General features: G+C 31.0%; 1 protein-coding gene and 1 long non-coding RNA gene across 2 annotated transcripts; one reads left to right on the top strand and one right to left on the bottom strand.

Moving 5' to 3' along the window:
- Positions 1-3,211: 3,211 nt before the first annotated feature.
- LOC128283750 (uncharacterized) lies at positions 3,212-4,696 on the bottom strand. The gene is made up of 3 exons (XR_008274160.1): positions 4,617-4,696; positions 4,054-4,136; positions 3,212-3,379 (listed from the first exon to the last, which is right to left on the bottom strand). It is a non-coding gene; the product is annotated as an uncharacterized LOC128283750 (long non-coding RNA).
- Positions 4,697-11,255: 6,559 nt separating this feature from the next.
- LOC108466644 (dof zinc finger protein DOF5.4-like) lies at positions 11,256-12,877 on the top strand. The gene has a single exon (XM_017767028.2). The coding sequence runs from the start codon at positions 11,544-11,546 to the stop codon at positions 12,477-12,479; it is 936 nt and encodes a 311-aa protein (XP_017622517.1). The 5' UTR covers positions 11,256-11,543; the 3' UTR covers positions 12,480-12,877.
- Positions 12,878-13,810: the final 933 nt, after the last annotated feature.

Raw genomic sequence — 13,810 nt, 5'->3', positions numbered from 1 at the left:
AAATTTTGCATATAACTGTTTTTCCTTAATATCTCGTAGTACAATTCTCAAGTCTTGAGCATGCTCGGATTCGTCTTTGAATAGATCAAGATATCGTCAATAAACACAACCACAAATCTATCCGGTAAGACTGGAAAATTCGATTCATTAAATCCATAAAGCAAAGCAGGAGCATTTGTCAAACCAAATGGCATAACTAAGAACTCATAATGACCATACCGAAGTTCTAAAAGTCATTTTCAAGACATCACATTCCTTTACCTTTAATCGATAATACCCAGATCTGAGATCAATTTTTGAAAACATCAGTAGCATCCTTAAGTCGATCGAATAAATCATCAATACGAGGCAAAGGATATTTATTTTAATCGTTACCTTATTCAATTTCAGTAATCTATGCACGACCTCAATGAACCATCCTTCTTTTTCACAAATAAGACAGGTGCACCCCATGGTGACATACTCGGTTCGATAAACCCTTTGTCTAATGCTTCTTGCAATCGCGCTTTTAACTCTCTTAATTTGCTGGAACCATTCTATACGGTGTCACCGATATGGGAGTGCTCCCTAAGCACATCTATCACGAACTCAACTTCTATCGGTGGTAAACCCGTAATTCTTCAGAAATACATCCATGAATTCATTTACAACAGATAGTTGCTCTAACTTTGATATAGAACTTCGAGTATCAAGAATATAGGCTAAATAAGCCTCATTTCCTTTACGCAACAATTTCTGAGCCGACATAAAGGAAATCATTCTAACCATGTCATCCAAATTTCCAGACTCAACCAAAATAATATCTCCTGTTTGACATTTCAAGCTAATTCGTTTTTCTCGACAATTCACTACCGCGTCATGTTTCATTAACCAGTCCATGCCTAAGATAATATCAAATTCACGAAAGGGTAGCAAGATCAAATCGGGGGAAATCACAACCTTAACTTTCAAAGGATGGTTATGACATATTAAATTAACTACCACACTTTGACCTAACGGATTTGTAACTTGTACATCATAATCAGTAGGCTCAACAAATAAATTCTTTTCAGATGCTAACATAGTGCAAATATACGAATGAGTAGACCCGTGGTCTATTAAAGCATACACAGAACATCATAAAGATAGAAAGTACCAGCAATTACATCCTGAGTCGCTTGCTTCTTCTCTCGCTCGAATGGCATAAGTACGAGCAGGAGCCCTAACTTCGATCGGCTAGTAGTATCTTTCATACCCGAACGAGTAGCCCTCAGAGATCGCTTCTCGACCAGGCGTCTTCCTTTTGAGGAAGAATTTTCTGCTTTCTCCTCTGCTCCACTTCTTCTACTTGTAATTGGGGACAATCACGAATAAAGTGATCAAGGGCCCCACATTTATAACAAGCCCCTAACTTACTTCTACATTCACCGGGTGACTTCTTCCACAATGTTGACACTTAGGCCTTTGGGTATTTTGTACACTACCCACACTAACAAGAGGTCCGCGGATGCTTTGTAATCGATTGTCTTGGCCTACTTTTTCCTCGATCTTCCCAGATCAAGTGGCTCGATCAATTCCTCTTTAGATTTCTTCACCGGTAAAGTCGAAAATGACTTAGATGCACTTCTTTTGAAAGATTCTTTACTTCTTCTATCTCGTTGCATCTTTTATTATATACTTCTTCAAGCTTCGAGCACGATCCGATAGAACAACAAATTCTCGTATTTCAATGCCCCTATCATCATTTTAATCTCATCATTAAGCCCTTCTTCAAATCGATACACATTTCTTCTTCAAGGGTACTATATCTCGAGCATATTTGCTCGATAAACAAATTCTCTTTCATATTCAGCCACCGACTTGTTTCCTCGTCAAAGTCGAGAAATTCTCTTTCTTCTTATCCGATATCTTCTACCGACATATTTCTTCTTAAATTCATTTTGAAAAATTCCCAAGTGATCTTCTCAAATTTGCACTACGCCTTCTATTGTTTCCCACCGTTATAAGCTTCTTCTTTCAATAATGACACGGCACATATTAAGTAATCATTTGGTGAGCACGCCATTTGCTTAAAACCCTCATTATACTTTGTAACCAATATTCACTTTTAACGGGTCATCATCTGTTCTTCCCCAAATTCTTCAAATTTCCCATGTTTTCTCGAGCTTTTCAAATGGAGAACGCTTGCGATTCAGTTGTCGGAGGAGGTGGAGGAGCAACCGGGGTACTACAGATGTTGAGATAGGGGAGGAGGTTATGAGTCGATTTCTTTCTCGCACATTCTCATTATACCACCGATTCATGAATCCATAAATCATATTTTGAGTTCTTGTTCTCGCATCAATGAAATCGAGCTTCACTATTTGTTCCTTGTTCGAGGTTTGTACTCGCTATTAACTTCTTCTTGCTCAGTTTGTTCTGGTCTATCCGACATCTTTTCAAATCAAGATAATCTATAATAAAAACAAGGATTAGATCGGATCATACACAAAGACACTATCACGATTTATATGGCATGTAATTCTAGATACTTTTCACATCATACATATTCCGAGAATCGCTAAACCAAGCTCGATACCAATAAATGTAACGCCTTACCCGAGACCGCTGCGAGTCGAGTACAAGGCACTACTAAACTTATTTGAGCACTTAACCAAATTTAGATAATTGATATCATACTTTTCAGACAAGCTGTCCAACTGCGTCATAGTTGCTAAATAATTCATATCTCGAGTTATAAAACTCGAAATCCAAATCCGTAAATTTTCCTGAATTTATACTCATATATCTACTTACCAATTTTTTCTAGAATTTTGGTCAAGCCAATTAATACAGTTTATTAGTTAAAATCTCCCTGTTTCAGGGTTTAACTACTCTGACCTTTGTGTATTACGAATCAGATATCTCTCTGTACAGAGCTTCAATGACTATGCCGTTTGTTTCTAATAAAACTAGACTCAATAAGGAATCTGTACATATAAAGTATGACTTCTAATTATCTTTGTAAAATTTATGGTGAATTTCCAAAGTCATAACAGGGATCCAGAAATCGGTCTGGCCCTGTTTCACAAAAATTTAAACATCTCATAAAATATAGCTCATATACCTGTTTTGCTTCTTCCATATGAAAATAGACTCATCAAGATTCGATTCCATAACTTATTCATTATTTAATTCCATTTCTACTATTTTAGTGATTTTTCAAGTCAAACTACTGCTACTTACCAAAAACTGTTTTATTACAAATATTGTTAACTAGTTTATAACATTTTACTTCAATTCATTCAAACTCTATACATGCCATATAAATCTTTAAACATAAAACAAAAACTACCAGAATTGATCTGAATAGTGTGCCCTGTTGTGTTGATCCGATCTACCCACTTCACTTCAAGTCAATCTACATAAAAATATTAAACACACACAAGTAAGCTTATTGAAGCTTAGTAAGCTCATAGGCATAAAAACACAAATCATATATCTATTAGTTTAACTATTTCATCCTCCAAATCACAATTTCATTAATAACTCATTGGAATAATTTCCATATGGCAACTCACAATTTAACTCCCTTAGGCCCATTTCTCATTTACTTCATTGTCAAATTAGGGAACAATAAGGGAATTGAGTGCTTCATTATTACATTGCCATAGTAAACTATGGACTTTCACATTGTTACGCATCACACACCGAAGCCATAGCCTTGCCATGGTCTTACACGGTTCACATATCATACCGAAGCCATATCCTGCATATGGTCTTATACTAATCACATTATCACATTATACCGATGCCATAGCCCAGCTATGGTCTTATACGGAGTCACATTATCACATTGCACCGATGCCATAGCCCAGCTATGGTCTTAAACGGGCGCACTTATCACATATTTTTCGTCAATTCATCAGGGTCACAGAATAGAAGCACTCAAATCCATTGTTCCTACTAATTTGTACTTTTAGTTACACATTATTCATTAGTTAATGCAAATTGATAGTATTCATCAACAATAAAATACTTTAACAATCATAATATTTTCATATCAAAACATTGAACTTTGCCATATGAACTTACCTGGACTAATTTGCAAAAGTCGTAGAAATTCAGGGACTATTCTTGAATTTTCTCCTTTCCACGATTCAGTTTGTTTTCTTGATCTATAATTATAAAATCATTCCTTCATTAGCATCCATTTCAATTCTATTTCACTTCACAATTTATGCTGTTCAAATTTCGAAATTGCACTTTTACCCCAAAATTTACAGTTTTCACAATTTAGTCCCTGCTCAATTCACCCATCAATTGAACTAATTTTTCTCAATTAACTCTTTATTTTATCATTATAAACTATTTCAAAACCTTTTATGTTCTGAATTTCAACAGAAACCTTCAATTCACAACTTTTTCACAATTAGGTCCTAAATATCATTTCCCATCAAAATCACTTAATAAAACCACCTTAATATGAAATTAGAACTTAAATTTCATAATAATTCATCATAAAATTCCCTTATCCATCCAGGGTAACTTCCAATTTCACCCATAAAATCAAAAACTAATGAATTCTACAAGTGGACCTAGTTGTAAAAGTCACAAAAACATAAAAATTATCAAGAAAAAGCAAGAATTAAACTTACATGATGTAAAATATGAAAGACCAGCTTTCTCCAGACCCTCTATGGCGTTTTGTCTGATAAAATATGAAGAGATCTCTAGATTCTTCAATTTTATCTTTATTTTATATGTTAAAATTATAAAATTTCCAATTTTGCCCTTATTTCCCTTATCTTTCTGCTGATTTTCTTGCCTTTGCCGTCCAGCCTATTCACTTTTAGGCTTAATTTCCCTTTAAATCTTCCTTCTTTTAACACTTGAGCTATTTAATCCTTTTAGCAAAATTTATTTTTATTACAATTTAGTCCTTTTTATTTAATTGACTACCTAATCGTTAAAATTTCTCAACCAAACTTTAATACTAGCTAAATGAAACTTCATAAATATTTATAAAAATATTTATAGCTTGATTTTCAAATTCGAGGTCTCGATACCTCGTTTTTGACCCGTTTGACCTAATAAATTCTTTTAATTCACTAATTTCACCATTTCACAAATTCTTCTAAATTCTTACTTGACTCATAAATATTAAATTACTATCTTGTTCAATCTTATTTGTCGGATTTAGTGATCTCAAATCACCGTTTCCGACACCACTGAAAATTAGGCCGTTACAACCGGAGTTATCGATTCATTTATCAGATATTTCATTAATCCGATATCTTTTCTTTTCCACCTTCAAGTCTCGTATTCAAGTCATCCGGATCTTTATAAAGAAAATTGATCGTCATTTTCATTTATTTCATGTTATAATACATTCAACTAATGCTCTAAACAAAATTATCATTTTACCCCTAAACTTTTAATTAATGACGATTCCATCCTTAGGTTAAAATAAAATAAAATTATTGCAATTTAATCCTTATTTCCAGCCGTTATTCTCACACAATTTGATAACAAACCTATGAATCCTATAAAATGTCAGAATTTTCCATAATTTCAACACTTTTTAATTTAATCCTTAAAACATGTTTTTCCCTGATCTTGAGCTAAATTAATAATTTCATTCAATTTTGTAATTTAAATAATAAAATAATCCATTTCATGCAAATTGGTCATTTCTAACATTTTTTTACAAAATTGCCCATAAAATTTTACTTTTATTCAATTTAGTCCATGAGCCTAAAACATACAAATTAGCCATGCTAGCTAAATATTCATACATATTTTTCTCCTCCTCCTCTCCATTCCACATCCTTAATTTATATAACATGCAACAAGTAACATTATCAATAATTTCACCATTTACTTATGTATATTCAAAACTGTTCATTCGCGTCATAGTCACTAAATTATTTATATCTTAAGTTACAGAACTCGAAATTAAGACCCGCTAATTTTCCCTGAAACTAGACTTACTTATATTATTATCATAAAATTTTAAGAATTTTTGGTTTAGCCAATAAGTACAGTTTATTCTTTAAAGTTGCCCATGTTCTGCTGTCTGATAGTTCCGACCCTTCTTCACTAAGAATTAATTATCTCATCGTACGAGATTCGGATGATGTTCCCGCTTATTTCTATTGAAAATAGACTCTTTAAGGATTTTAAACATATAAATTTAATCCCTTAATTATTTTTATCCAATTTTTTATGATTTTCCAAAGTCAGAACAGGGGAACCCGAAATCATTCTGATATTGTCTAACAAAACTTATTATATGTCATGATTTACAATTCCATTGCTTACACCGTTTCTTCTTAAGAAACTAGACTCAATAAGCTTTAATTTCATATTTTATTCATCCTATAATTAGATTTCTACAATTTTTGGAGATTTTTCAAAGTTAGACTATTGCTGCTGTCCAAAACTGTTTTAGTGCAAAATGTTGATTTTCATTTTGCCCCAAATTTCACAGTTCATACAATTCAGTCCTTACTTAATTAACCCCTCAATTAAACTAATTTTCTCAATTAATACTTTTCCTAGACATTATAAGTTATTTCATAACTATTGAAATTCAGAATTTCCACATAAATCTCTAACTTCAAACTCTTTTACAATTTAGGTCCCAAACATTCACTTTCTATTCAATTCTTTCAATAAAATCCGCATATAAACAATTTAAAGCTCTAATTCTATGTCAAATCATCATATACTTCCAGCACATATTCATAGAAACTTTCAATTTCTTTCATAGAATCAAGAACTAATGAATTCAACAAATGGACCTAGTTGTAAAAGTCACAAAAACACAAAAATTTCAAGAAATAATCAAGAATTGAACTTACTTGCAGTAAAAATATGAAAAACCAGCTTAAGGGAACTCTTCCATGGTGTCTTTGCTGATGAGAATGCAGAAAAATAAAGAGAAATCTAGATAATTCCACTTTAATCCTAATTTTATTAAGTAAATTTTGCAATTTTCCAATTTTGCCCTTATTTTCTTGGTGATTTCATGCTCTTGCCGTCCAGCCCAAATAGACCTTGGGTCTATTTTCCTTTTAAACCCTCTTTCTTTTATCATTTTAGCTATTTAATCATTTCCCACAATTTTGCATTTTATACAATTTAGTCCTTTTGTTCAATTAGCTATCAAGATTTTAAAATTTCTTGACTAAACTTTAATACTAACTTATTAACACTCCATAAATATTTATAAAAATATTTATGGCTCGATTTAAAATTCCGAGGTCTCGATACCTCGCTTTCAATTCTAATTATTTTAATATATATATATTTTTGTACATTTCACTATTTCAAAATTTTTCCTAACTTCACATTTAACTTATACTCACTAAATTAATAATATTTCCTACTCATTTATCTGATTTAGTGATCTCGAATCACTGTTCCGACACCATTGAAAATTAAGCTGTTACAGTACTATTTTCTCTAAGTACCTAAACTTTTTTTTAAGTCACAAGTGCTACCTTGACTATACTCTATTATCTAAATTACTCCAAACCGTTAAAAAAATTTATTAGAGAATTATTTCGCGACACATGACACTTTTAAATATAATTAAATTAAATTAAATTAAACTAAAACTTTTCAGAATTCTTTACACTCTCTCCCTCCTCTCTTTTAATACATTTTTTTAATTGTTAAATAACTTTTCTTCGCAATTCACTCACCATTTTTTTCTATAATTTCTTCTCAATATATAGATTTTATGTTTTATCTTTTTTTTTACATTGTAAAGGTTTACCCAACATTAACAATTTTATGCAATGTATATAGAAAAGAGTAAAGGAAGTTATTTTTAAATACATGGGTTTTTGAATAGAGATGAGAAAAGAATAGGAGTCTAGGCTTAAAATCAGAAGAGAAGCTTGCTAGAATTTGGCTTTGTCGTTGAAAATTAAGTTTGGATGAGTTTTTCGACGAATTTTTAAATTTTCCATCATCAAAGTTATTGGGTGAAGAATAAATGAGATGAATATATTTATAAGTTTTTTATTAATGTAAACTATATAATTAGTTGCCCAACAATTAGCATATTTTTGGTTTAGTCATTGAAATACAAAAACTTTCAATTTTGTCGTAATATTGTCGTGTGATTTTGTTTTGGTCAACCATTCGTTAAATCGTCTAAAAAAATGAAGATGTGGCATTTTTTAAAATTGGGCCCTCGAGAAAAAAAAACGAAAAACCAATTAAGCCCCTCCACTAAATTCGCACCTAATTAAGCTATTGTTGTTAACCAAAGAAATCAAGCCCATCCATTAACAATTTTTGTCTTTAACAATGTTGGTAGTTAAATTCAATTGACGGACTAATTAGATTGTAACACGTGATAGTTTTTGGTTTAATATTATATTTTATAAAATTTATTAAAATAAATATATTAAAATTGATATAAACTTACAAAAATATTAAAACTTATAATATAAATTTCTAAAAACTCTTGAAATTATAAAAAATTTAAACAAAATTTGGAAATTTTTGTTAACAATTTAAAAGAGGGTGACCAAAATAAAAAGAATGACAATGTTGGTGACGAAATTAAAAAAATTTGTAGTTCGTAAGACTAAAACAGAAAAATGTTAATAATTAAATGATTAATTGTAGAGTTTATTCAAATAAAATAAAAGCCCAGAACATGATAGCAATTGACGGCCCAAAACTAAGAATTTTGGGGTCTAAACAGATAATTTAGAAACCTGTTCTATTGTTTTGGTTTTTCCTTTTTTCAGCTTTCGTTTTCGTAATTGAACTACATTATCAGTAACACACCAGAAAAAAAACATCTAAAAACCCCAAAAGAAACACAAGTTAAGATTAACTTCGAGCGCTTAAGGGAAGAAACAGCTATGGCGGATATCTCCGTTGAATTTGTAATCACGTACGCTTCAAAATATATTTAACAAGGCTTGTTAAATTCAGCCTATTTGATAAGTCCATCGCCGTTTACATCCACATGCTGCACTGCACACTAGGCAAACGTACGTGAACCGAGCCTGCCGAAGGCGTTCTTACTTGCTAACAAGCTTTTGTTTTTGTTTTGTTTTCATTCTATTACAAGAGGTACATTTAAGCTTGATGCTTGACTTTGCTGATGGATTTCATGTTCTTCCAGCTTACTATCGTGGAGCCAGGGGGAGATTGCTGGTGTATGATGTTACTAATAAACTGAAGTTATGTCACTGTAAACTCCACTCTTTTCTCTATAACGTTGCAGTTTTATTGGAAGATGAAGTGGCTAATGGAATTGATAATTGTTGAGTGAGTTGACGGGGCGTAGGAAGAAAGTAATAAATAAGGAGGATTTATAAGGTAATTAGTTTTATTTAAAGTTTGGTGTCAAAGGGATACTCTTTCATGTCCCTGAATATTTTAAGTTATCACATTTTAATTTAGTGTCGTAAATATATTATGTAGTAACTGGTAAATAATCTAATAAATATGTTATTTTAATTATTAATTTTATTTTTTATATTATTTGAAAATAAAGTCTAAATAAATAATTACAATATGTGATTATTATAATTATATTTGACATGTTCCTAATTAAAATCACGTATCGTGATGCAAGTTAAATACGTCAAAGAAAAATGGATTGCCATACAAAGTGGAATGATGATTACATGATTAGGTCAACCACTTTGCTTGGATCCCTTCGAGTTTAAAGAAAAAACACTACTGGCAGCCATTCATTTTAGCCCACTTTCATTGGTACCCTCCTTCCTTCAACTATTTAGGGTTCACCCACCCCTCCCCCGCCCTCCCCCAGTGAAAAAATTACAATTTAGAGTTTGCCAAATTTTTGGTCATCTCGTCCATTATTTCGGCCATGGAGGTGAGCGTTAAATCGGTTGCAATCTATTTTATTTGATTTCTAAAAATTTTCAACGTATCAGTTGTTTATAATTTCATCTGAATGGGTAGTACCATAAAATATATAAATATTGGTATTTAAATAATTTTTATTTTTAATATATATATATATATATATATGCACTCATTCAATGCTTAAATTAAATATAATCCTACAAATTTTAAATTTGAAGTAATTGTATATTGATTTCGATAGCATTTAAGTTGTCATATGAACTAATACTGGTCTGCTTTTAATATTATTTAGTATTTGAACTTGATTTTTTTCTAATTTGATATTTAAATATTTTTTGTTTAATTTAATATTTAAATTTGATAATTTTTTAATTTAGTACCTAAATTTGATACTTTTTCTAATTTAGTACCTAATCTTTTTTTGTTCGATTTGGTACTTGTCAAACGTTTTACAAATTACTCCAATATACTAACAATGTTATTTTTTATGAGATAACAAAAATAATCAAGATATGATATTTTTTAATATTTTATATGTTCAATTACTTTTAATTTTAATTAATTAATTATTTTATTAATTGAAAACAATGAATTTATTTTAGTTTGGGATTTTAAAAATATTTTTTCTTATTTAATATTAATTAAAGTAAAACTCAATACTTTTTTTTAAGATGAATTTCCTCTTGTATAATAACAAACAAAATTTTAACATTGTTAGTGTTCTGCGTAATTTGCATAACATTTAATAAATTTAGGTACCAATTTGAGTCTAAAAATACTTAAATACCAAATTAAAAAAATCAAGTTCATGTACCAAATTAGACCTAAAAAATTTAAATACCAAATAAAAAAAAGTGTCAAATACTCTTAGTTAAAAAAGTTTTAATATTTAATCAAGAGCAACCTTAAAAAAACTCAAGACTATAATCTTATATGCATGGGTCTAATTGAAGGCTGCATTTTCAATTGGATTCTGCTTTTCTAGAAAATTTTAAAAAATTATATATAATACTAACATTCTCTCAATATTTATAATTTAAAATTAGTTTATTCAAACCGATTAAGTCATAATTTGATTAAATAAAATTATTATCAATACAGAAGATAGTAGGTTTAAATTAACTAAAGCACATTCTCTTTTTATTTATGGGTTAAGAAAAGACTATAAATAATTCTAGACAATATATAAAAAAAAAACAGTTTACTCAACCTTATTAAAAATAATATACTAAAATAGTAACCAATAACATTATGCAACGTGGAAACCTTTAGACCAGTCGTACTAACACTAAGATTATCCAGCAGAAAATAAACTGAGGTGTGGCCGACAACTCGATAACGCCACCTGATTGTGAAGACATCAATGCCCTCCTCTTCTCTACCCTCCACGTGTCCCTACCCAACTGTCCCACTCTATATATCCGTACATTTGTCTAATTCCATTTTCCAGATCTCATCATCCATACAGTCAATCCCATCATTCATTTTCCTAAGGTCAATCTTGTACTTTCACGGCCCTATACAACTATTTTCGTAATTGTGTTTTCAAATAGGGCTAATTCTGTAATTGCATTTAATCTGGTCACTAGAAGGTATGAAAATGGATATTTGTCAGACTTCAAAAACTTCTTCTATGCTTTTTTTTTCACCCGATCTTCTAACAATTTCTCTCTTCTTTTTTTTTTTTTGAATTTTGGAGCGAAAATTGTTGGTAAATGCAAGACATCCACTTGATCGAAGGTGGCCGTTTATTTAACGGCGGCGGCGACGGAGGGGGAGGAGACAGAAAGTTACGAGCACACCACCAAGCACTTAAGTGTCCCCGCTGCGACTCTTTCAACACGAAGTTCTGTTACTACAACAACTACAACCTCTCTCAGCCACGTTATTTCTGCAAGAACTGCCGTCGTTACTGGACAAAAGGAGGCGTCCTCCGTAACGTCCCCGTTGGCGGTGGTTGCCGCAAAGCCAAACGCTCCAAAACCAAGCCTTCGTCCGAAACCACCGTTTCCGCCACCGCCGTATCTGCACTGCCACATCCGGAGCAACAACAACAACGGCAACACCAAAACAGCGATCAACGTAAAGCGGATTCTCATTCTAATACTGAGAGCTCGAGCCGTAATGCAGCAAATTGTAAGGTGGCAGTGACGAACAATAATAACAATAATAGCAACAGCAACAATAACAGTTCTTCAGTCGGCACAACGGAGGCGGCGTCGGCAATTACATCTTGCTCTACGTTTTATGGAAACCCTAATAATTTAGGGTTGGAGCCAGGATTGCTAGAACAAGGATCGGACGGCGGGATTTTTGCGGAGATTGGTAGTTTAACGAGCTTGATTACTTCACCAAACAATGAAACACTGTCGTTTGATTTCGGGACTGTATTAAATAGGGCAGGGCAGTGGCAACCGCAACAAATGACGATGAGCATGGGAGGGGAGGAAATCACAAAGGGATTGCTTGATCAGACGGTGCAGATTGAGCAATCAAATTTGAATATTAAATTGGATAGTGTATTTCAGCCGTTGGATTGGGAAGGGAATGAAGATCAAGGATTGTTTGGTCTTCCGAGCACCGTTGATCAAACATATTGGAGTCAAAATCAGTGGACTGATGAAGATCGTCCAACTCTCTATCCCCCGTAAATTATTGCTCACTCTTTTTCCTTTTTTTTTTTTTCTTTTTTCACCTTAAGTTATTCATTTACTAAAAATGAAAAAAAGAAAAGAAAAAGAGAGCTCTTGGGAAAAACGAAAAGAAAATGAGAAAAAAAAATTCAAAGAAAACCCCAAAGCTTTTTTTTTTTTTTTTTAAATTTGAAAAGAGTTATATTAATATATATATGAATTTGACTTTTTTTCTTGGATATTTTTTTCTTTTAATATTTAAGTTTTATTTGGGTGATTTTGAAAGGTGTTTCCGTTTGATCTTCTCGAGTTTTTTTCCCTTTTCTTTAGGGAGCTATTATTCCCCGTTCTTGTAAATATTCTTTTATTGTTTAAGATGTGTTGTCAATTAAATTAATCAAAATTATTAGTGAAAATTACTTTGTTTCATTCATGCAATAACGGTCTGTTAAATTGAAGGTAGAGATATTATTAAATTTTAATTCGATCATATAAATATTATTGATAATATAAAAAATACGAGTTGAGTGGACTAAAATATCGTGTTATTTATTTATTTAAGAATGTTATTTTATTTAATTTTAAACATAATTAATATCCAATGCGATTATTCAATACCAATTGAAATTTAGACATTGAAGTAAATTTCGGTTTTTTAGCATTTGATTGGGTATATTTGATTGGTAGGTTTTGTTTTGAAGCATCGTGCATGTGTTTTGCGTTGGAGAAGCTGAGTGTGCGCACTTAGATTGACATCATGACACAATTACGTCACCTGCTATTAAACTAAATAAATGATCAATTTAATTTAATTAAAAGCGTTTAACTCATTAGGTGAGCTTAAGTGATATATACACACACATATATTATCACCATATATGCATGCCAATTCAGCATTTTAAATTTCGTGTTTTCCACGTCTACTCGGTAGCCACCTTCTTGATGGCATTCAAGAGTTTCTTTGAAGAGGGCCAATTACACCTATAATTTTTTATCCACCAAATATATAAATAATATAAATATTCATGTTTTGAACATTAATTATAAATATAAGCTATTTTAAATATTAGAATAATTATTTAAAATATTGAAACAAAATTTTCATTTTAGAGATGAAATAATAGAAAAAATAAATCAAAGAGATATATGATGGTTTCTTAATATTGTTTGTCACTAATGTATTATATAATAGTTGTTTTTAAATTATTAAATAATAGTTTTAAATATTATACTGTACCTAAATTACTAATATCGGGTTTATATTTAGTAATATTATTTATTTATATTTTAAATTTAATGTGATTAAAAAATTATTAACAAATGTTGAGTGTAGTATTAAGGTATATTAT

The sequence above is a fragment of the Gossypium arboreum genome, chromosome 11, assembly GCF_025698485.1.
Source record: "Gossypium arboreum isolate Shixiya-1 chromosome 11, ASM2569848v2, whole genome shotgun sequence".
In the NCBI taxonomy this organism is placed as follows: domain Eukaryota; kingdom Viridiplantae; phylum Streptophyta; class Magnoliopsida; order Malvales; family Malvaceae; genus Gossypium; species Gossypium arboreum.
Note: the sequence above shows the minus strand (reverse complement) of the source record. Positions and strands in the feature narration are given on the sequence as shown.